Here is a 24,337-nt window from a genome sequence, read left to right as displayed (position 1 = left end):
AACCTGTAGTATTAGGGATCGGTAACTTCGACATAGTTTGTTTTGGCTGTCTAGTCCAGGGCTTTTCAACCTTTTCACCCATTGTGCCACTTTTAGGATATGGCGACATCCGAGTGCCACCAGTCGCCCAGCAAGGTGTCAAAAACTTGATGACCCCCCCCCCAAAAAAGGAAAAAAGTGATAAAGTACAGGTAGTCCTCGACTTACAACAGTTCGCTTAGTGACTGTTCGAAGTTACAATGGCACTGAAAAAAGTGCCCCCCAAGGCACAGCCGAGCAAGACACCTGCCTGCCCACCCGGCGGAGCTCTTCCTCCTGTCTGAGGTTTTCATTGTTGTGAGCATTTCTGTTGAGGATTGACAGCAGGGTGGGGTGGGGGGATGTTTGGTTTTTATTCCCCCGTCTGCTGGGTGGTTGCAGCAGGTTTTGGTCACTTCACATGACCCTGGGACACTGTGACCGTCATAAATATGAATCAGTTGCCAAGCATCTGAATGTAAGTCACAAGACCCTGGAGAGGCTGCAACATTCCAGCTGATCGGCGCTTCTTCTGGGCTCAGCGGAAGCGCCAGGATCAGCGCCGAGCTCCAGCTGGAGCCTGGCGCTGATCCTGGTGCTTCCGCTGAGCCCTGACAGCCCCGAAGAAGCGCTGATCCTGGTGCTTCCGCTGAGCCCTGACAGCCCTGCAGCTCCAGCCATCTCTCGCTCAGGCTTGTGCGGTGCTGCCACCGGTTCAGCTCATTCCTCTCCCCCGCTACCGGTTTTCTAGGATGGTCGCGTACCACCTGCCAGGTGCCAATGTACCACAGGTGGTACCTGTACCACTGGTTGAAAAGCCCTGGTCTAGCAAATGCAGGCGCCCTCAAATAATAGCTTTTTGTCTTAATCTTCCTGACATTTTTTTTTGCGTCTAACAACTTTGAGTCATTTGCTTTTGATACATAAGAAGGACCCTGTTTTGATTTACCTTCTTTCTTCCCAAATTGGATTTTGATCTTGCCCTTTTTGTACTTTCTGCCTCTGCAGGTAGCGTAAGGTTTTCCTCTACCTCGCTGAGGACTCAGTGACGTCATCCCCCGGACCTTCCGTGACAGTGCCTGCCCAGCCTGGATATGATGCCAAAAGATCTCCAAAGTATTTTATAGTTTGACCCAATGATTCTTCTGGATCTATATTTCTCTCTTCAAGAATAAGTGCAAAGACCAAATCCTACTTAACTACCAGATATTTTTTATTGCAAGATCATGGACCATATTACTAGGGAGAAAGATGAAAGGCGAACAGGGAAAGCTAATCCAGGAAGAAGCACGCATAGTTCTCGAGCATCAAGTTCCACTTCGGCGGCCGGAGTGCTCATGGTCGGGCCCAATTTTAGGGTTGGCAAGAAGATCGGCTGCGGCAATTTTGGGGAGCTCAGGCTAGGTAAGAGCATGGCAGGTTCGGGAGCTTCCAGTTCTGGCTAGCAGCTGGTCCTTGTCTTACGAACACAACTGAGCCCCACATTTTTGTTGCTAAGTGAGACATTTGTTAAGCAACTGTAGATCCATTTTACCACAGTTGTTAAGTGAACCACTGCAGTTGTTAAATTAGTAACAGGGTAGTTAAGTGAATCCGGCTTCCCCATTGACTTTGCTTGTCAGAAGGTCACAAGAGGGGAATCGCATGATCCCGGGACACTGCGACCGTCGTAGATGTGAGTCAGTTGCCCAGCGTCTGAATTTTGATCACGTGACCACGGGGATGCTGCAACGGCCGTAAATGTGAAAAACAGTCATAAGTCACTTTTTTTTTACTGCCGTTGTAACTTCACTAAATGAACTGTTATAAGTTGAGGACTACCTGTAATGTGATTATTTAGAATAGGGGTCCCCAACCTGTGGGTCCTGGCCAGTGGCCGTGGCCAGTGCATGCATGTGTGTGCGCACACTCACACTGACCTCGTGAAAATGGGTCACCACGGCCTAACGGGACGTCATGCAAAAAAATAGGACGGGGCTAGTGTGTGTCACATGGGCGCTAGCATTGCCTTGTTTGCATCAGTGGGCGCTAGCGCAGTCCCGTTTACGCATGCATGTTTGTAAAATGCTTTCCCCTTCCTTTCCCTCTGATCCACCGAGAAAGATTTAAAAAATATTGCCAGGGGGAATGCATCTCATATTTATACAAAGGTAGTCCTCAAATTACGAGCCGATGGGGACCAGAATTTCCATTGCTAAGCAGGGCAGTCGTTATATGAGTCATGCCTCATTTTACAATCTTTTTGCCACGGTTAAGAGACCATGTGAATCCAGCTTATCCCATTGACTTTGCTTGTCAGAAGCTGGCTGGGAAGGCTGCAGATGGGGATCACGTGACCCTGGGAATGCTGCAGCCCTCATAAATGCATGCCGGTTGCCAAATACCCAAATTTTGATCACATGACTCTAGGGCTGCTGTGGTGGTCATAAGTGCAAGGATCCATTATAAATAACTTTTCCTAGCGCTATTGTAACTGAGTGATCCTAAACACATTAGGATCCAAGACTACCTGTACATATAAAACATGGCTCGTAGCAACATTTTCCTTTCTTCACCTTTTGCTAAAATGCATACAGGCATCATATAATACATACATGTAACACATGTTTCTGACTTCCTGTTTGTTCAGTTTTAATGAACTTTGGTTTAGAATTCTTGACATTAACTGGGACTTTTGTTGCTTGGACGACACCTCTACTGGTAAAGTTTTTTGAAGAATAATTCTTTCCTGTATATCTGTATTTACTTTCCAAAGTACATAGAATAAATTTTAAAGATTGAATAATTAATCTCAGAAGATGGATTATTGAGGATCACGTGAATTGTAAACAAAAGTTGATAGTAGAAAAAATAAGCTATTGAACCTTTTTTAAAATTTTTAGAAAACCCTAACAGCTAAAAATAACAATTTGTATGTCCTGGTTGGTATTTGAAACACATTTATCTTTCTTTTGCAGGCAAAAATCTTTACACAAATGAATATGTAGCAATCAAGCTGGTGAGTAGTTTTGTGGTTTTTAAAAATTTCTGCATAGTGAAGGTTAACCAACAAGACAATTTTTTGTAGCATCCAGCCACATTTATACAGCCATCCGTCTCACAAATTTGACTGAGTGGCAGAAAATAAAACTTTACAATAGAAAGGTCTTGCTTTGAATGGCTGTGTGTGTGTGTGTGTGTGTGTGTTTCAAACTGGAAAACAAATTTGCAAAATTGATTGAATGTATTCCTGCTCCTACATTGTAATTTAGTGAAACAATCCACCATTAAAAAAAATCAGTCTGTTTCATTGTTTTGTGTTTTATAGGAACCATTAAAATCTCGTGCCCCACAACTGCACTTAGAGTATAGATTTTATAAACACCTCGGCTCATCAGGTGAGACCTCTTTCTCCTAGGAGTTAAAATAAATTGTGGCGAAGGGGTGGGATGAAATTAGGACTTACCCAACCATATATTTGAAAACCACAAATACCCTAGATATCAGAGGTGCAGTTTTTAGCAGTGGTAAATGTAGTGCATATCACCAGATGCAAGACAGGAGCCAAAGTAACATTTGCTGTACCCCAAAAATCTTCACAGTTGTATTTTTAAAGTAATATCTCTCCACGTCGCATTCATCGACTGATTTGAAACCTGGTGGTACCTTTGAAAAGTAGCTGGTGATTTGATTCAGTTTGTCCTAAATGGGAAAAAAAAGTAACCTATCTTAGAGGCTATCTACCTAGCTCAGGGGTAGGCAACCTTGGCTCTTTTATGACTCATGGACTTCAACTCCCAGAATTCCTGAGCCAGCCAAGGTTGCCTACCCCTGAGCTTGCTCTATAAGCCATCATCAAATTTAATGAATTGAATTCTGCCCGTGACATAACTGTGGTCAAGAATGACTGCACTGGCATAGGTCTAATTCAAAATTTGGGGTTCCCCATCTCTTTTGAAAAGGAAAGACCAAATGAAATGTGTTGATGAAGAAATCTGGGATATATTTTTCTAGAACTTTTATTTGGGTGGCCCACACCAAAGCTGTGGTTTTGAGGGGTTTTTTTGTGTGTGATATCCTCTTGATATAGTGTAGTTAATTTTTTTTCTTTGTATTTGTTTCAGTTGAAGGCTTCCCACAGGTATTTTATTATGGTCCATGTGGAAAATACAATGCCATGGTACTGGAGCTCCTTGGCCCAAGCTTGGAAGATTTGTTTGATCTCTGTGATAGAACGTTCACTCTGAAGACTGTCTTAATGATAGCAATTCAGCTGGTGAGTAAAGGAACAACTTCACGTTTGTGTAAACATCCTCCCTTCTTCCAACACAAAGTATTTCCAATTACAGTACGTATAGAAATAGTTCCAATTACAGCCTCTTTTTTTGGCTCTTATGCAAACTTTCCTTTATAAGTTTATTTTGATTTTATTTAGCTAGCATTGAATCAGCAAAGAGTTTCCAAAATGGAGCTCAAGCACATAAGAGAGCACTAACTAAGCCAGGCTACTAGTTTGAGTACAGGTGTTTTGTGGCTAAGATTTGTGGCTGCATCAAATGAGTATTATGAACAGAAATCAGATTATGGGCAATGGCTTTCAAACTGTTTACTGGGGACTGTTAGATAGTTTGGGGCATGTTGTGGCCTTTTCTTGGTTCATTTGGTGTAACAGTATAGGACAGGAGTGTCAAACTGCCGGCCCGCAACCAGCCCAATACATTGCGTGATGTCACGTGACGTCGCGAGTTTGACATGTTTGGTATAGGACAATAATTTAATCCAGCATCTTTAATGAACAAAATGCGCAAGCCAGAACAATTTCTTTGTGTTCTTTACAAGGTAGCTTTTTAAACTGATTATGATCTACCTAGCTTATATTTTCCATTTCCTTTAGCAGCTAAATAAAGGAATGCATTTTCACTGTGGCAAAAAAAGCATCTTGGTATATAAAGCTAGTAGGTATTTCCATAACTAGTGAACCTGCTCATGCAAACTTTAATTCAAAATCCTAGTCCTGAACACTTAGCAAAGGATTTTTAAGAGATCTAAGAGATCAGAGATCTAGAATAACTTACAGTTCCGTCTTTTTATAGATTACTCGAATGGAATTTGTGCACTCAAAGAATCTCATTTATCGAGATGTCAAGCCAGAGAATTTTCTCATCGGCCGGCAAGGAAGTAAGAAAGAACACGTCATCCACATAATAGACTTTGGATTGGCCAAGGAGTACATTGATCCTGAAACACAAAAACATATACCTTACAGAGAACACAAGAGCCTTACTGGAACAGCAAGATATATGTCCATCAATACACATCTGGGCAAAGGTTTGTTCGGTATAATATGCTGCATTAACTGATAGTTTTCTGGGCTGTTTATATCATGCAAACATGTTTGGGAGCTGTTAATTTTCATATTGTGACTCTCTTTAAAATTAGATAGCAATATGACTTTGGCATGCATGCAATAAATATGACTTTACATTACTAATGCATGTCCTTGCATAGCTGTTTATCAGTTGGGATTGAGCTAGTGAGCCAGCATTTTCAAAATTGTTGTCTAATAGGAAATGAGAATTACTAGTGCTGTTCTTCAATTTTTCCTATTCATCTCCTTCTGCAAGCAAAATAAACCACAGTAGCTTCTTCTGCCATTATTCATTGTGACACATGAACTGAAATATTGTGCTTTTCCACACATTAGGAATAAAAACAAAACAAGGATAAATCAGGCTTTTAAACCTATTTATATTAAGAGAGGAATAAGTCAGGTGTTCACATTACCCAATAAAATAAAATAAATCTGAGCAAAGGTAAGAAATAATGATAGTGCCAAACATCTGGAGAACTCCAGATTGTCCAGCTTAGTTTTAACACAGATGTGTTCCATTTGAATGTGAGAATGGCTGTCTGGGGAATATGAAAAATAATTCTGTTGTTGTACATGTAGAACAAACCTTTACTAAACCAGTAATTTCTCAGGCTCCTTGTAGATACGTTGCTTATGTGTCTACATATTTATGTACTGTATGTCTTCTTCTCACTGGAGTTAAGTTAATTACTAGGAATGTAATTACTAGTGTAATATGATTAAGATGTTAGAGCAGTGTTCTGTTTTCTTCCATGTTTTAGAACAGAGTCGACGAGATGACTTGGAAGCGCTTGGACACATGTTCATGTATTTCCTTCGAGGCAGTTTACCCTGGCAAGGCCTTAAGGTAGATGCTAAAATGTGTGCTTAATCAGTTGGGTTTTGGCAGATAGTTTCTGTGTTAATTATGTGCCTCTTCTGACAATTTATTTTTCTTTTAATCCTTTGGAAAGAACCTCTCACTGTCAACATCCAGGTTTTGCCCTACCTAATTTGATTTATTAGATTTGTTACGGTTGGCCATTCTAGAAAACTCTGGGTGGCTTACAAAATCCCAGAAAAGTAAAACAAAAAAAACAAAAAAAACCCACAATTATGAATGATCGTAATTTTCCCAGCAAGTTAAAAGGAAAGATAGTGTACAGAAAGTGGACCGATTTTATTTTATTTTGCAGATGGGGAAATTTAAATTACTCTTTTTTTTTAGTGTTGGTGTTAAAAACAAAACTTACTGAGTTATGATGCAAATAAAGATGTATCAGATGACATGCAAGGACTTAGTTAAAGATTGTTCCTCTGGTTGCTTCACCTGACCTTCTCTCCAGGACCACATCTTACATATTACGACCCACTATTAGTTTTTAAAATTAGAATCTCTGCATTTCACAGGCTGATACACTGAAAGAGCGATACCAGAAGATTGGGGACACAAAGAGGAATACTCCGATTGATGTTCTCTGTGAGAACTTCCCAGGTAAGTTTCAGTTCTGGTGGCTTATCGTTTCTGTAAATAACTCCTTGAAATAAGAACGATCCAGTGATTTTTAGAAAGTAGCTAGTATCGAAAAACATGCTAGTATAAAAAATATGTGCATACCTGGAAACCACAGTTTAATACACGACTATCTTTAGAGTTGGCCACAGATTTCAATTACACTTTAAAATCCGACTTTTTCTTGAACCTGTATGAATAATTACTTTCAAACTCCTGACATCTCAAATGCTTATATTAACTAGGCAGATCTTATCAAAGTTTATCAGGTTTGTGACCACATGACACATTTTGCAATCTGCTTCCCGTTGGATAAAATGTTTTTGCAGTTGGCTTACAGCCACACACCTAGGTGTTTCTGTCCTCTAGCAGGCTGCAGTGAATAGTTTGTGCTGCCTAGGCTAAAAATAGCAGATTTGATATGCTGGCTGGGGGATTCTGGGAGCTGAAGTCTACAAGTCTTAAAAGTTGCCACAGTTGGACACCCCAAGTATAGATGATACACTTGGATTAAAATACATAGCAAGTTCCAGGTGAAGTGCTCAAAGCCTACTTTCCTTGGAGCAAACAGATGAAAGGCATTCTTGATGCTTCTCTTAGATATTTTCATAGCTTCTGGTTCTATCAACCTTTGTGCCAGTGGCCAGGATGGGCCCTGAAAAACATAGTTGGTGTAATTCCAGTCTATCCTCCACGTTCAGTTCTGTATCTGCCAGAAGATGGCTTCTTGGTCGCCGAATTTGAAACTGCGCGTGAAACTGCTTTCTAAAATTGGAAACTTAGACTGTAGTGCTTGAAGCTCTCTTCATCTAACCAAGGGGAAGAAAGAAGAGATCTGAATGTGTGTAGCAAACAGTGATTAAATGGGGGAGGGTCCCTCTGAAACTTCTTTAGAACGTGAAGTTCTATCAGCTTACTTCAGTTCTTTTAGAAACGATGTAACTCCTGGCAGAGCCTTGCCTATCTCTGCTCTGAATCACCTGGTTTTTTTTTATGACTTGGACTTTCTGTTGAGTTCAGCTCTTTCAGTCTGGGCTCAACAGCCCATCAGTGTAATAAATTCACAATATATGTAGGTTATAATTTGCATCCCAGCAGCACTCAGGCTATTTAAAGCAAGCAGACTGCATCTCCTTTATCAGCCCTGTGTGTGTGAGTGTGAAGATACACCTGCATTAAAATCCATTAAGTCTATAAATTTCTGCTTCAGCTTGAGTTTTTGAAGTGACCGTTGGCTACGTATTTGATCTTTATACCCACCAGTGCCTTTGAACGGAGAACAATACGAATAAAAGCCCTCTTTCCAGATGTGGGTGCCTACTAATTGTTTTGCCAGTTAGTCCTTTTTCCTAAGTCTGCAAATATTTCAGTTATGTACTTAAGGAAGCCCTTTTAGAGAACCGTGGCTTGGTCGCCCATCCAGGCCACAGATTTGTTGATCTCACCTGCCTCTAGTAAACTGATAATTTAGGGGGTTTAATCTGACCAGGAGGTAACGCTGAAATGTATTCTGCTTCTACTTCTTTCTGAACAGATTGTCTGATGTTGCTTCTTCCTAATTCCCTTTAACAGAGGAGATGGCCGCTTACCTTCGTTATGTCAGACGACTAGACTTCTTCGAGCGACCCGACTATGATTACCTGCGAACGATTTTCACGGAATTATTTGAAAAGAGGGGATTCGCCTTCGATTACGCCTACGACTGGGTTGGCAGACCAATTGTAAGTTGCAATCCTGTGGCGTCTGCGGTATCTTCCAGAGGGTTCTCTTTCAAAGCCAGTTGGACAGAGCGTCATGGTCTCGCTTATTTAGAAAGCAAGATCAAGGCTACCTGTACAGGTAGTCCTCAACAATTCATTTAGTGACCGTTCGAAGTTACAACAACACTGAATAAAGCGACTTACGGCCGTTTTTCACAGTTACACGCTTTGCAGCATCCCCGCGATCACGTGATCAGAATTCAGGTGCTTGCCAACTGACTTGTATTTATGATGGTCGCAGTGTCCCAGAGTCACACGATCCCCTTTTGCGACCTTCAGGCAAACAGCCAAAGGGGAAGCCAGATTCGTTTAACAACCAGGTTACTAACTTATCAGTTAACGCCATTTCTTTAACAATGGTGGCAAGAAAGGACGTAAAATGGGGCAAAATTCATTTAAGAAATGTCTCACTTAACGACTGAAATTGTGGTCGTAAGTCGAGAACTTCCTGTGTTTTGTCTGGAGCTTTCCAGCAAACCTAGGTGTTCATACTTCTATTTTTCTTTTCAAAAGGTTCCCCCCCCTTTTGAATGGGGGAAGTGTTACGTTGTTTTGTTTTGATTGAATGGGATTCACGCGTGTCTTATGTTTTATTTTCCAGCCCACTCCGGTGGGACCCATGCATGTGGAATCGGGACCCTCCGTGATCAGAGATCCCCATTTACATCGGGATCGATCCTCAGTACAGCCTTACCGAAATCAGGTTGGTTCACCTTATGCCTTAATGCTTTAAAATGTGCCTCCTTTTTTCCAGTCTGTCGTTAATTCCCAGAGGGACACCTAGAAAAGCCAAGGGCTGTCATTGGCCTTATTAATGCCGCTCTTCGTTTTTGTCTAGCAAGCTTTCTCTTAACAACTCTGCTCTGGCTGCTTTTGGGAGGGCGTGTGTGGATATGTCTTTAAAAGAAGAGTAGAAAATACTCAGGTCTCCGATGCTAGTTGGAAGAAATGACAGTCTGAGAATAGAGAACTGCAGAATTGCTAGCTCACCTTTGGTTTTAAAATGTACTTGAGTGCATTATTGTGAAAATGATGGGTCTTTTGAAGTGGCTTTCCCTCTACAGGCTGAAATGCAGGGCCATTCATTCATTGCGCCCTCATTGTTTGTTTTTACTTCACTGATATGCAGTAAAGAATCAAGATAGCAAGAGAATTAAAATCAATAAATATTCGAACTACGCCAGCAACAGTGTTTAGAAATAACTGACAATCAGTTGACAGAAGCACTGACATAATAAACAGGCTAAGCTCTTTCTAAATACCAATATATTTATAAAACATACCTCTCAGATCTGCAGACTGTGGTCGTAAGCCGAGGACTACCCTGTATATAGATTTCTTTTCTGATTTTAACCGCAGGGAATGCACTTCTGCCTTGACTGCCTTGTGCCTTTAGGCAGCCTTAGGAATTCTGGGAGTTGAAGTCCACAAGTCATAAAAGGGCCAAGTTTGAAGAGCCCTACATTATGTGATGCCACAAGGAAGAAGAGCAGGTTGGGGACAAAGCATAGCTGGCTGGGGAATTCTGGGAGTTGAAGTCCACACCTCTTAAAATGGCAGAGGTTGTGAAACACCGGTTTAGCTCTTTCTGAGTTAGCATTATTTCCCCCTCACATTATGTCAGGGGTCTTCAAACGTGGCCCTTTTATGACTTGTGGACTTCAACTCCCAGAAATTCCTCAGCCAGCGTGCCTGGGTGAGGAATTCTGGGAGTTGAAGACCACAAGTGATAAAAGGGCCACGTTTGAAGACCCCTGGTCTAGTTTAATGAAGAGAAGGACGAGGGGGGGGACATGATAGCAGTCTTCCAGTATTTGAGGGGCTGCCCCAAAGAAGAGGGAGTCAAGCTCTTCTCCAAAGCGCCTGAAGGCAGGACAAGAAGCAACGGGTGGAAACTAAGCAAGGAGAGAAGCAACCTAGAACTAAGGAGAAACTTCCTGACAGTGAGAACAATTAACCAGTGGAACAACCTGCCTCCAGAAGCGGTGAATGCTCCAACACTGGAAGTTTTTAAGAGGAGACTGGACAGCCATTTGTCCGAAATGGTATAGGGTTTCCTGCCTGAGCAGGGGGTTGGACTCGATGACCTCCAACTTTATTATTATTATTATTATTATTATTATTATTGTTGTTGTTGTTGTTGTTATTGTTATTGTTATTATTAATGTTATTGTTGTTATTATTATTATTATTATTATTAATATTAATATTTGATGCCTGAAGTGCTTTGCTTCCCTGTCCCTCTTGAGCTTTTCCACATGCTTGCTTGGTTCCGCTTCACCTTTTTGCCTTCCCTCTTTGCTCTCTTTGCTTTCCTGCATGCCGATACCTGGGCAGCCTATGTCCGAGCGCAGAGAGTGGGAAATTCCAGCAGTCCGGCAGGCCAATACTTTGTTTCTGACCTCTCACTTGGCTACCGACCGGCACGGGGGATCTGTCCAGGTATTGCTTATTTTTTTTCTCCTCTCCCGCACAGCTTTTTGGCCATCGCTCCTTGGGCATGTGCAGGCTCCCCTCCGTCTTTTAGCTGCACCGTTTGGCTTCCGCTAGAATGATGAGGGTGGGTGGGGCATGGCATCCGAAGTGTGTGAATGCCAAAAGACTGAGAACTTAAGTGCGATATGTCAAGGTTCCGACTAATGAAACAGTTCAAAGAACTTCCAGGCATTGTTTATCCTAAAAAGTCTTTAATTGTGTAACAGAGTGTCGGCACAGCATGGAGGATGCCAAGATCTGAATTCCCCTCCCCAGAGCACATAGTATTCCAGTCTATTTCCCTCCTCTTTTTTGCAGTCATAAATCACGTTCTCCAATTCGTTTGAAGGGCAAAGTTTCCCTTCCGTTCTATCTTAAAACTAATCCCCACACACATTCTTTCCCCTCCCCTCCCAGCATCATCTAATTTAACTCTAAAAATACCACACAGCTTACACAGAGAGCGGCTGCCTCTTATATATTGTCAAAGCAAGAACATCCAACGTTAGCAGCGTTGACACGATATTGCTATATTGCCATGCGGATTCTTTAGGAGAGCCTCTCCCAATCTGGGCATCTTCCACAGATGTGGACTTCAGCAGGGTTCCCAAGGGAGACCAATCTGGCTGGAGAAATCTTGGAATTAATCCACATCTGGAGGTGGCTCAAACTGGGGAAAGATTTTTAGGCAGGACCTAGAACACAAACGCTTTATCCAAATCCACCTTCTCCTCCTCCTCATGTAAGGAAGGCCAGGTCTTGCGTCATATGGTGCAGGTAGCCTTCAACGTGCGGCCATTTAGTGACCAAAATTACAACGGCACAGAAAAACAGGGACTTAGACCGTTTTTTCACACTACCGTTGTAACATCCCCCAGGGTCACGTGATCAAAATCCAGACGCTTGGCAACTGGTTCATATTTATGACGGTTGCAGAATCCTGGAGTCATGTGATCTCCTTTTGCGACCCTCTGACAAGCAAAGTCAACGGGGGAGCCCGATTCACTTCACAACCTTATCAACTGCAGTGATTAACAACTGTGGCAAAAAAGGTTGTAAAATGAGGCAAAACTCACTTAGTAGCTGCCTTGCTTAGCAACAGAAATTTGGGGCTCGGTTGGGGTGGTAGGTATGTTCCTGATTCTTCTGATTTCAAATGATTTGCGCTGTAGCCAGCTTAAAAATTAGCTCCATTGCCCCTTGCAGGATTGTATGTTGTCGGTCAAACACTTGTTAAGGATCTTCTGCACAAAATGAGCGACGTGTTCAGATCTAAGCATGGACAAAAAAACAACAACTCCTCCATGATCTGAAACCACTTTCTGTTTTCCTTCCTGGCACTCCGCTGCCAGAATAACTGGTAACGTGATTTCCCCCTTTGGTGCTGATTGTGAGTATCACACCCTTGGCTTCCTAATCAACAGATGTGCCAAGATGGAGAAAAAAAGGGCTGAAAAAGAGAGAAGGCGGATAGGGTTGATAACCAACCTGAGATCCTCAAGATGTCTTGGTTTAGGCTGTATTTGATGCGGCTTTGACACACACACACACACACACACACTGGCCTCAAGTCCCTTATTAACAGGGTTTTGTTTGTTGGTTTGTATTCTTTCCAGGTGGTAAGCTCAACCAATGGTGAGTTGAACGTGGAAGAGCCAGCCGGAGCACCCTCCAATGTACAAGTTGCAGCCCGTACTGAGGTGGAAGTAGTAGAGGAAGCTAAGTATGTTTGCTGTCAAGCAAGGTTTATCCCTGCATCATCTCCATGTAAAAATATGTCGGTGTGTTTCCAGGCTTTGATGCACCCGTGCCCATTACGTGTGGTCAGATCCCTTTTTTTCCACTTTCCTTCTTGCATGGATAACCATGGCGTTGCTGGGTGCAGCTTTTTTCCCCCTTGGGCTGTCCAGGTCATGCTACTTCTGATCGATGCATGTGCTGCAAATATGACAGAGGGTTTCAGAAGAATTTGGCATGTGTAACTGATTCCCCAGGAGTTAAGGCTGTAGCTTTTGGTCCTGTAGCCACTTTTAACCATTTCAATTTCTTTGTGTCCTCTCCTTCTCCATTCCCAGTCTTCTTCTGAAAATTGAAGTTCTGTTATGCTTTAACTCCTCTTTGAAAAGAGAGGATTTTGTGTCCAGTAGGGAACTTCTGGCTCATGGAAGTTGTGAGTTATTTTTGCCTGCAGTGGGATTTATTCTGCTTCAGTTAGAAGTCAAGACCATTATTTTCATCTCTACCATCCAGGGCTACTACTGTTCATGATTTATCAACACTGCAGGAACCATGATAGGGAGCTTCTCCCTCCTCCCCCCCCTAATTTCTTCTTCTCCATAAGGCAGGTCAGAACATATTTGGTTAATTACACTGAGAAGAAGGTTCCTCAAAGACTTAGTGGGGCACAGCAGTGCTGTTTGTCTTGCCTTACTTTATCTTGTGTTGAGACTTTGGACAGTCTTTCAGCAATCATAACCAACAAAATTTCTGTAAGTTTTATGACAGACACGATCCTCTTTGCTAGGCTAAAGGTGAACTTCAAAATGTCCTTTCCAGAAAAGCAGGTTGTCTGTGCCTTAAGTTTAATTATGCTTCAGGTTCTGAAGCCCCAGCTAAGAGGAAGTAATTGCCTAAAAATCTTTTCAGAAACAGTTGATCACTTTGCAAACATTTTCACCTTCTCCCTTAAGGAAAAAAAAACCTCTAAAACATCTTTGAGCTTGGGAGAATTTTATTGTTTTTATTTTAACAAGCACAAGTATCCTTGTGACAAAAAAAAGTGGTCTTTGATTTGCTTTTCCAGTTGATAACTTTGTCACCCAGCAGGTGGTCAGTGACTTTCTAGGGTTAAAAGGGTGGAGATGGGATAGAGAGATTAGGTTAATTTTTAAAAAATAATTGTATTTATACAAAGTGCTGGAAGATTCTTCAGCAGTTTAGCAGCAGGATGGTTTTTTTTTTATTTTCTAGGAAATGTTACAGAAACGAGCTAATCTTTAGCCCTTAAGAATGTCTGTTTGGGCCATAGCATTAATAAAATGGCCAGAATTCTGTATCTACTAAGCAAAGCTAGACCATCATCTTTGTGATACGGCCAATCAGGCTGAAGGAATATTGGCTCACTACTTTTCTCCTGGTTCTCCTCATCTCTGGAAGTTGACTTAGAGCAAATCCCACTTAGTTCCAAGAATCTTTTATTCCCAAGTAATTGGACCTAGGATTGCGTGTCATGGACATTGTCCCTGAAAACGTTATGTCCTGCTCCAGTTTCATGAGAGGAGTTTCCTTCTGGGATGGAAGAAATTAGGATTGTCGGATCTGGATTGCAAGACAGCCAACAGAAAACTGACTGTGGTCCTTTGGATATTTGCAGCTCAGAACTGAAAGCTGTAATTGAAGTGGAAGTTAAGGGAAATGTTAATGTTCCCTGGAAATCACAATTGTTCTCCGCTTGTTGTCGATGTTTGTGGCACAGTGCCCCCCCTGAACCAAACCTTCCACGGAAATGGTACTTCCAAGGTTTATTAGATAGAATAACTATAATTATTTCCCAGATGGTTCTCAGTCAGCCAACACTCATAACGCCTTGAGTTAGCTGGGAGTCCAATTTCATCCTAGGTTTTGCAACTTCCTTTGATTTTTGCCAGGTCATCCTCTTTAAAACCACCTGTTGACAGCGTTTCCAGAAGCATCTTCTAACCGAATGTAAAGTTGCATCTTTATTCTTAGGGATGGGTCTTATGTCATAGTGCTATTACATTATTGTCCCATCAAAGCATTAACGTGTTTGCATCTGGCCCTTTCTAGGGAGTCTTGGCAAGAGCATTTTCCAGCCCAACAGAAGTCATCTTGCTCTCATTTGCCAGGGCCTCACTGAACACATTTTCCCCACTCATAATCATCCTTGGTGTTCTGAAATGATGGCCTCCGGCTATTGCAAGTGCTTCTTTTTGTCTGTCTCAGAAGTGCCCATCGTGGTATCTCTCTTCCTCGGGGATTACAAGAGGATTAGGTAGAACCAGACGCGAGAAAGTAGGTGGAGCTGGTGAGGACCTCAGATCCGCAATGCACGTTTGCATGAACTGCCGTGACTTGCTTTCCATCTTACTCTGAGCTAATGTTTCCTTCTTTCCTTTCTGTGTTTTTATTTGTCTTTCTTTTCTTTTCTTTCTCCTCTCACTGTCTGTTGTAGCTGCCTGAAAATGCTCAACTTGTGGTGAGTCGCTCTCTCTGGTTCACGTGCAAGGGGGAGTGAATCAGACTAGGCTGTGCTTAGCCCAAAGCAAGGCGAAATTGATCGATTGGGCAGAGCGGATAGCTAAGAAATGGCCTCCGTAGTTATAAAAAGAGATTGTGGCAGAGTGTTTTGAAAGCCTGAAGGCATCTCAGTTTGTCCCCAGAGTTGTTAAACGATCTATGGTTTTTTTTTCTAAGCAGTTCATTTCCCAGGGATATACTTTTTCAATCCTTGATTGGTAAAAAGTGTGTGTTATTATCAGTTTTGGAACAGTTTCCATTGTTTCGTGAAAGATTTGGGCATTTCCAGTGCTAGGGATCTGTATGATGAGAATATTCCTACTTTTGCCCCAGAAACCACCATCTGTTGTCTAAAGTAGAGCTAAATTTCTTTTCCCCACACATGGAGGCAGTCCTCAATTTACAACAGTTCATTTAGTGACCGTTCACAGTTACTACGGCAGTGAAAAAGGTGACTTAAGACCGTTTTTCACACTTAACGACCGATACAGCATCCCCATGGTCAGGGGTAGGCAACCTTGTCTCTTTTATGACTGGTGGACTTCAACTCCCAGAATTCCTGAGCCAGCACGACTCAGCTTGGAAACCTCTCCTTTTCCCCTCAGCATGGCTGGCTCAGGAATTCTGGGAGTTGAAGTCCACCAGTCATAAAAGAGCCAAGGTTGCCTACCCCTGCCCATGGTCATTCAGAGGCTTGGCAACTGACTCACATTTACGACGGTTGCAGTGTCCCAGGGTCCCGCGATCCGCTTTTGCGACCTTCGGACAAGCGAATTCAATGGGGAAGCCAGATTCACTTAATAACCATGTAACTAATTGAACAACTGCAATGATTTGCTTAACAACTGCGGCAAGGAAAGTCATAAAACGGGGCAAAACTCACTCAACAAACGATTCACTGAGCAACCTAAATTTGGGGCTCAGTCGTGTTCGCAAGTTGAGCTAGTGGGGAAGAGGGCAGTTTTTAACTACTGGGGGGGGGGCTTCTGAAAAGAATATCTTTTGGGCTTTCAGTTCCAACAATAATTCTTAGTACTTCAAAACTGCATAATGCCAGAATATGAATTTTCGAGGCTTAACGTTATTGGGGCTCCCTCATTGGAAACATTCTGTCTCAGGCATTTCTGGGCTAGCAGGGGAGGTTAGCATCCAAGATAATCCTTGCTTATTTTGCCTCATGGGGAACTTTGCCCATGCTTTTAGAGTTCCAGATGTGGTGATGGAGGAAAGAGACTAATTATGGGGAGTTTCGAACCACAAACTGAATAAGGCTTGTAAAGTTTCCCTGTCACATTCCAGCTGTTTTGGCTGAGGGAAGATGGACAATGAACAGTCCCACCTTCTGTCTTCCCTTCCCTTCCCTCCCCATCCCCATCCCTATTCCGTTTCCCATCCCAACCCAAGATATGATTCGGATCACCCAGCTTATCCCTTCGGCCAGATTCAATTATCCGTCCTGGAACTGGGAATACTCCCAGTGTTTGAGGATCATCACTTTGCTTTTCTTGGAAGCATGGGATGGCCATGCAAACAACAACTAAGCCTCATCCACTTTAGTTTGTTTCCCCCACTGAGCGAGCGGTCCTTCCTTTTAGAACATCCTTGGTTTTTCTTTTGCACGTGTGCGTGTTTAACTGCATACCCCTAATCGGCCCCGAGGGACGATGAAAGTTCTGAAGCGACCAGTATTAGTCATGGCAGTTTTGTAATCTAAAATGAACTCGCCTCTCTGGTTTTAGTTTAGGATTTGGCATTTTAAGGAATTTATTTGGCCATCAGTGTCCTCTGTGGCAGTGGCCCCCAACCTTGTTCGCACCAGGGACCGGTTTCGTGGAAGACAGTTGGAGGGGGTGGGGAACATGCAACCTAGATCAGCGATGGCGAACCTTTTAGAGACCGAGTGCCCAAACTGCAACCCAAAACCCACTTATGCATCGTCGGGTGCCGGGTGGGTGTGGCCCATTGGGTGGGTGTGGCCCATTGGGTGGGCGTGGCTGCAGTGGTAACGGCAGACTGGGTGGGACTAAAAAGTTCAATCAATCAATTCCAACTTTGCACGATCTTTTTTTTTCCCGCAAGAAGTTGAAATTGACTGATTGATTGAACCTTTTTTTTTTTTGCACACGGAAGTGGAGGCCTAAAGCGAAAAGGTTTTATAAAACCCAGCTGAAGGCCTAGGACTGGGGCGACGGCGCGCGTGCCCACAGAGAGGGCTCTGAGTGCGGCCTCTGGCACCCGTGCCATAGTTCACCACCACTGATATAGAGGATATATAGAGAGAGGATATAGAGCAGTGATGGCGAACCTTTTAGAGATCGAGTGCCCAAACTGCAACCCAAAACCCACTTATGTATCGTTGGGTGCCAGGTGGGTGTGGCCCATTGGCTGGGCGTGGCCCTTTGGGTGGGCATGGCTTCGGTGGTAACGCCAGACAGGACGGGACTAAAAAGTTCAATCAATCAATTCCAACTTTGCACGATCTTTTTTTTTCCCATGAGAAGTTGAAATTGACTGACTGATTGAACCTTTTTTTTTTTGCACACAGTGGCGGAGGCCTAAAGTGAAAAGGTTTTACAAAACCCAGCTGAAGGCCTAGGACTGGGGCGACGGTGCACGCGCCCACAGAGAAGGCTCTGAGTGCCGCCTCTGGCACCCGTGCCACAGGTTCGCCACCACTGACCTAGATCCCTCACATACAGAGTTTACAGCAGGGTTTGTGCCCCTGATGATCTGAAATGGAGCTGAGGCGGTGACGGGAGCGCTGGGGAGCGGCTGCAAATATAGGCGAAGCTTCGTTCGCTTGCCTGCCGCTCACCTCCAGCTGCGAGGCCCGGTTCTTAACAGGTCATGGACCGGTACTGGTCCTTGGCTCTGTGGTTGGGGACCCCTGCTGTACGGGACTCCTGTGACTTCCCTATTTATTTATTTATTTTTTCCCCTACACCAAGCATCTCAAGATGCATCGGATGCTATTCCTGATAGACCCCCTGACCTTGGGATTATTTCTCAGGTAGTTCTGTAAATGCTTTTCTGCCACAGATCCTCATCTTTATCAAGCTATGGATATAGCTTATCCCTGACAAAAGCCACAAGTAGACTTACGGACTCTTCTTCGGTGAAAATAAGCAACAGATAACTAACTCATTGGCTAACCACGTTTTCTGTTTCCGTACACTTGCAAAAGAAATGCTTTCCTCTTCTGTCTGTTTTTTTAGATTGTAAGCCCCTCGGGGTATGGACCTCTCAGACCTGTTCTTTGTGAATATGCTTGGTTGGTGCGACAGAAAAATAAAATAAAGACAGTTTTGCAGAAGGCCATGCCTGTGTTCACCTATATGCAGCCGAGAGTGGTTTCTTAGTATCACAGCCTCTATCAAGATTTGCTGGGCCATCTTTGCATGCAAAATAAATATTGGATCATAAAATGCCAAAGAGCGCCACATGTAATGCCAGGAAGCGGTCAGGGTTATTATTGGGATGAATGTTATATTACATACATTTTATTGATTTATTAAATTTATATTGCCACCCATCTCACATATGTGACTCTGGGTGGTGTACAATAAAAGAACCCAATAAACGATATAAAACAAGACTACGCAACAATTTAAAAACATTTAAAAAACAAAACAGGTAAAACGCATATAAATAAGACTATGGAAAAATAGATCAACAGCCTATCAACACTTGTGTGCTCTCTGCTTCCCTGGGACCTCCAAGCCTGTTATTTTATTTATTTATTAAATTTATTTGCCGCCCACCTCAACCACAAGGTGACTCTGAGTGGCATATAGAAGCAAGTTCTTTCTCTCTGTCTGCTTCTGAAATGCTCTGTTTAGCACTTCAGAAAAAAAAGTTTAGAAAGGTCAAAGGCCTGAGGGAATCATGAAGACCAAAGTAATGGAATCCATAATTTTTAAATATAACATGTCTCCAAAGACATCAGCCCAGGGGATTTTGTTTTTGTGTTTTTTTCTCAGATTTGGCAACTTTAAGACAAGGGGACTTTTGACTCCCAGAATTCTGGAAGTTGAAGTCCATCCATCTTAAAGCCTGCTAGCTTATTCCAAAGCCATGGAGTTTAACCATATCTACACCGAGTAGCAGTGGCTGTCTGTGTTTGAGGCAATATTTTATAGCACTTCTTGGGGATATCAAAATGTGAACTATATGTTCTACCAATGAGCAACCCTCGTTCTTTACACTTGCTGGGATATTTGGAGAGCATGGGGTTGGGGAAAGTACCCTTTGGGGATTTCCATTCATTTCTCAGATTAGAGAATATCTGATTTGATGTGTGTACCTCTGATGCCCAAAAAAGGGATATTGCCCCCCTCCAAAAGGATACTACCTTCCCCAAGCATTAGCCCAGATTACAGAAATGGAGCTGTAATCCAAACTGGCTCAATTTGCTCGTTTTGTGGTAATTGTGGGGTTGGCCCCTGGATGCACACAGAATGCTATGTGCGTTTGACATTCAGGAGTAGTGGATCTGGTCATTTCATTTTACCCTCCCTTCTCCTCTACCTAGACAGGTTTAAATTTATTTATTTATTTATTTATTTATTAAATTTATATACCGCCCTATCTCCCTTACGGGACTCAGGGCGGTGAACAGGCAATAATAAAAAATCATGCTTGTAACCAATATCTAAAAACTCTACCCAACAGCCTACAAACCTAAAAACCTATATAGGTAAAACTACCTAGAGATTCTTTTAGAGCCCCTTCAGAACTTTACTGAAAAGCTTTTGAAAGCTTTTCCCCCTTGTGAAGGTGGAACCAAATGTGGGTAAGGAATTGTGGAGTATCGTAATTATAAAGGCCCACCGTGAAAGGGCCAGGTGTCTTGGGCAAGGCCTTCACCCATGGCTTTTGATGGGCAGGCTCATGGAAGCAAAGACATTCTGCTGCCATTTAGAACCAAGGCCAAAAATGAAGTAGTGTGCTTAAGACAAACCGTGGGCCAATAAAGCTGGTTATTAGAAATGATTGCCCAGGATTATATTACCTGTTATGAACTTGGCTCTCCCCCATAACACATTTTTGCACAGCGTCACCGTTTTAGTTGGAAAAGATGGGTTTCTTAACTTCAGCCTCACTGGTGGCCACAATTCTCAGGAGAGTTTTATTCAGTAGCATTTAGGGAAGGATTTTTTTACAAGCTTTCTTTTTAAAAAGGGAAAGCCCATCTCCATAGGAATAAACGATAGACTAATACCGTGGAAGCCTCGCCATCTTACGGTTTATCAATATGCACCATTCTTCTCTAGAATGTCAATCGGTGTAAATTAACTTTGTTAACCTTTCTTTAGACCCATTCCACAAAAATACTTCCCACCAACTTCTGCTATGTAAGATAGTCTTCCTTGGGAATTGATGACACCAGAATTGGGTAGAGTACAAATCTCACAAAAAGTCCTGTATCTCTTGGAATGCATCAACCCCACAAAAGAGATTTGGACAGTGAGATGGGCAGCATATAAATTTAATACATGAAATAAAAGAGATGCTGGGAGGGGCAGGGGGAGGACACAGCAACCTTCGAATTGCGGTGTCCGACTCTTTCAGTTCACGTACTAATTGTTTAGCCAAACGGTCATATCCAGAATTCCTAGACAATTAGTTCCTTGACCAATGCGCATTCTAGAGAAGAATGGTGCATATTGATAAACCGTAAGATGGCGAGGGTTCCACGGTATTAGTCTATCGTTTATTCCTATGGAGATGGGCTTTCCCTTTTTAAAAAGAAAGCAGGTTTTTAGGTGGCTCTCTCCTAAGACCATTTTGCCACAGGCTGGCTGAAAGAAGGACACCCATTTCTAGCAGTCTCCAATTCCCCCCCAAATATACTTCCTGTGTTCATGAGAAGCCATCTCTGCCATGGTTGGTTTTGTGTGAAGATCCTCCTTTCCCAAACGACCCCTCCCGGATCTATTGGGCCAACGGCCGGGCTGTCTTTTGGTCGTTGCGGTCCCAATGCATCTGGATGCGGTCGAGTTGAACAAAGGCTAGCCTCAAATGAAAACCTTGAGTGGGGGGAAATAGGTATGTTAAAGAGACTCTTGCATATGTGGTCCTTCCATGTGACTCTGTGTCTCTGCTTCATTTCATAGTGAATTGTTGCGTAGGTGAAGGCTTCCCAGATCCACTCCAGGCTTCTCATAAGAAACTGGATTGTCTCATTCTGTGAACCATCCATCCTGTGTCATCATTAAAGGAGGCCATCTGTGCAGAATAAGTCACCCTTAGTTTCCTGCATGCGCCTCTCAGGTTTTACCGCTCATCTTCCTTCACTTTGGTTGTTCATTTTATCATTGATTAAAAAGAAAACCTTGTCAAAACACTAGCTATGTCCCCTTTCTGTTTTATTGTAGTTATTTTTTTTGGTGAGGTTTTGTCCATAGACCGGATTACATGCTCTACATATTTTCCATCTCAAAACAATCCCATCAACCAATCAGCTAATCAAGTACCTGAGGGTATTTATTTTAGATCTAAATGTAATCTGGAGTAATTCTCTATACTCTCATAGACATAGCCTAAACAATTGGTCAAGGAACTAATTTGTCTAGGAATTCTGGATATGACCGTTTGGCTACACAATTAGTACGTGAACTGAAAGAGTCGGACACCGCAATTCGAAGGTTGCTGTGTCCTCCCCCTGCCTCTCCCAGCATCTCTTTTATTTCATGTATTAAATTTATATGCTGCCCATCTCACTGTCCAAATCTCTTTTGTGGGGTTGATGCATTCCAAGAGATACAGGACTTTTTGTGAGATTTGTACTCTACCCAATTCTGGTGTCATCAATTCCCAAGGAAAACTATCTTACATAGCAGAAGTTGGTGGGAAGTATTTTTGTGGAATGGGTCTAAAGAAAGTTTAACAAAGTTAATTTACACTGATTGACATTTTTCTAGCAGACTGTGGTTTCCATAATTTGGCTGGACTTTATTTAATGCATTGAAACTTATAGTGGTAGTGATGCCAGCAAGCTGTGGGGTTTTGTTTTGTTTTTGTAATTTATCCCAGGGAGGCCAGGATAAAGTATAGCCCAGTATTCACCAATCTGCTGCCCTTCATCTCTGTTAAATTACAATTCTGTCATCCTTATCTAAATGTGATACAACTCCCATCACTTGCAGGAAATCAAACTGGGAAAAGGTGCTGTAGAACAAGGCTCCCTAATCTTGGCAACTTTAAGACTTGTGTGGACTTCAGCTTCCAGCTAGCTGGCTGGAGAGTTCTGAGAATTGAAGGAGTCCACAAGTTTTAAAAGTGATCCTCTCACTATCTTCAATAGTTCAACCCTGGTCACTAAAAATGGCCTTTCTCCTCTGTTGGATGAAATCTCCAGCCAAGGAGATCCCTGTTGCAGAAGAAATGCGTAACACGGACAGACAGATTTCATCCAACAGAGGAGAAAGGCCATTTTTAGAGACCAGGGTTGAACTATTGAAGATAGTGAGAGGATCACTTGGGCGTTCCAAGGAAGTCAATCTTTCTAACTATTTGTTCCATCAACTGATGGTATGCTTTGGTTTAGAAGGGGTTTTTTTAATGCATATTTTAATTGATGAAATGTGGATGTTAGAACCCTGGAATAAATGTTAATAATAAATAGAATATTAATTCTGTTTAATTAAACGCTAAACAGAAAATGACACCCTGCTTTTTAAATATGGGAGCACGCGCCTAACAAACAGTCACTTTAATTTCCTTTTTTAAGGAATTGGAAGTACAAATATCTTTGATGAGAACACACTAGGATGTAAAGGATTCAGACAGTTAACATGTTCAGATGCCATCAGCCAGGTTTATTATGCACTGACCCTAATTTGAATTGTGCATTCAGTTCCCTAGCGAGTAAAAGGGAAATTCGCCGTTACGTAAAGTAATAGGAAGGTTTGAATAAAACCAGGATGAAAAACATTCTTTCCATTAAAATGTAACTAAGGAGGAATTAGCAAACATGGATTACTGATTTAACTACATCTCCCAGTTTGAATGCATTTGTTTTGTAATGAAATAAGGAGGAAGAGTATTACAACACTTATTCTCCATCTAATGTAGATTACATCAAGAATTTGTTTCTCTGTTAAAAAAAAAAACTTTCTAATGAGGAAGAAGGACCTTCTGTTGAAATGACACTCCCAAAACGTTACCGCTTTTGAATACTCCAGGATAACCCAAGTCCTTATTAGGCCAAGCACTTCATCCTACTTATTCTTAAATAATCCTGTCTAATCTCCCTATGAGCAACTACTGTGGGTTTCCTCTGCCTGTGCTATATATGGGTCTGTCCCGACAGCATGTCATGCAAACGTCTTCATGCTTCTGAATCTCTAATTGGACACTTCCAGCTTAAGAGCTTTGTGCTTGTCCAGGTTGCATTTTTGAGAAAATGGGGGCTCCGGCTGCTTTGGGGACACCGTGGGTTCTTTTGGATGAAATTTACCCTGTTCCCCTTCCTGGTTGGTGTGAATGCAAGTGGTGTGGGAAAAGACGGAGAAGCTGGAGGTTAGAATGGATTGCGATAAGCTATGGCAGTCCTTTTTTTAAAAAAAAAAAGAAAAGAAAGAAAAAGCATGGACGTGTGATCCTAACGAGTGCAGACTGTCCCGTTGTGTTAGGGTCCTCCAGTTGGACGGGAGAGGGTGGACCGGGGAGGGTGCCTCGCGTGCTTCTGAGAATGAAGAGGTTGGCTCCATCCTGTCTTGTGCGTTGTGTTTGAAGGAGAGGGGTTTCCGGGGACGGCCCTGGGACGCTGTATTGATTGGCTGTGTTCTTTGTGCTCCAGGTGCTGCTGCTTCTATAAGAGGAAACGAAAGAAGTCTTCTCAGCGCCAGAAATAACAGGTGTCTCCTGAAGGCATTTTGGGGTCTTTTGCGTACCTGCTGTTCCTGCCACGTCTTGTTGAAGGGGGCTCCTGTTGGGGAAGGTCAAGAAACAAGGGACACTTTAAACCAAAAAGAGGGAGAG

General features: G+C 42.6%; 1 protein-coding gene across 1 annotated transcript; it reads left to right on the top strand.

The window, feature by feature from the left end:
- The first annotated feature begins 1,035 nt into the window (after window positions 1-1,035).
- Window positions 1,036-21,572, top strand: CSNK1G1 (casein kinase 1 gamma 1). The gene is made up of 11 exons (XM_015818443.1): window positions 1,036-1,422; window positions 2,976-3,016; window positions 3,326-3,395; window positions 4,122-4,273; window positions 5,091-5,325; window positions 6,130-6,215; window positions 6,758-6,842; window positions 8,433-8,581; window positions 9,222-9,323; window positions 12,712-12,818; window positions 21,469-21,572. The coding sequence occupies exons 1-11, from the start codon at window positions 1,245-1,247 to the stop codon at window positions 21,485-21,487; spliced, it is 1,224 nt and encodes a 407-aa protein (XP_015673929.1). The 5' UTR covers window positions 1,036-1,244; the 3' UTR covers window positions 21,488-21,572.
- Window positions 21,573-24,337: the final 2,765 nt, after the last annotated feature.

The sequence above is a fragment of the Protobothrops mucrosquamatus genome, unplaced genomic scaffold (genome assembly GCF_001527695.2).
Source record: "Protobothrops mucrosquamatus isolate PMUCROS unplaced genomic scaffold, P.Mucros_1.0 scaffold741, whole genome shotgun sequence".
NCBI classification, from domain to species: Eukaryota; Metazoa; Chordata; class Lepidosauria; order Squamata; family Viperidae; genus Protobothrops; species Protobothrops mucrosquamatus.
The sequence above is the reverse complement of the archived record's forward strand: the minus strand, read 5'-3'. Positions and strand labels throughout refer to the sequence as shown.

Excerpts from the sequence above, each read along its gene's own strand:
- CSNK1G1 (XM_015818443.1), top strand. The coding sequence starts at position 1,245 with ATGGACCATATTACTAGGGAGAAAGATGAAAGGCGAACAGGGAAAGCT. Across the intron at positions 4,274-5,090 it reads TAATGATAGCAATTCAGCTG|ATTACTCGAATGGAATTTGT; the intron begins GTGAGTAAAGGA and ends GTCTTTTTATAG. Across the intron at positions 6,843-8,432 it reads TCTCTGTGAGAACTTCCCAG|AGGAGATGGCCGCTTACCTT; the intron begins GTAAGTTTCAGT and ends TCCCTTTAACAG.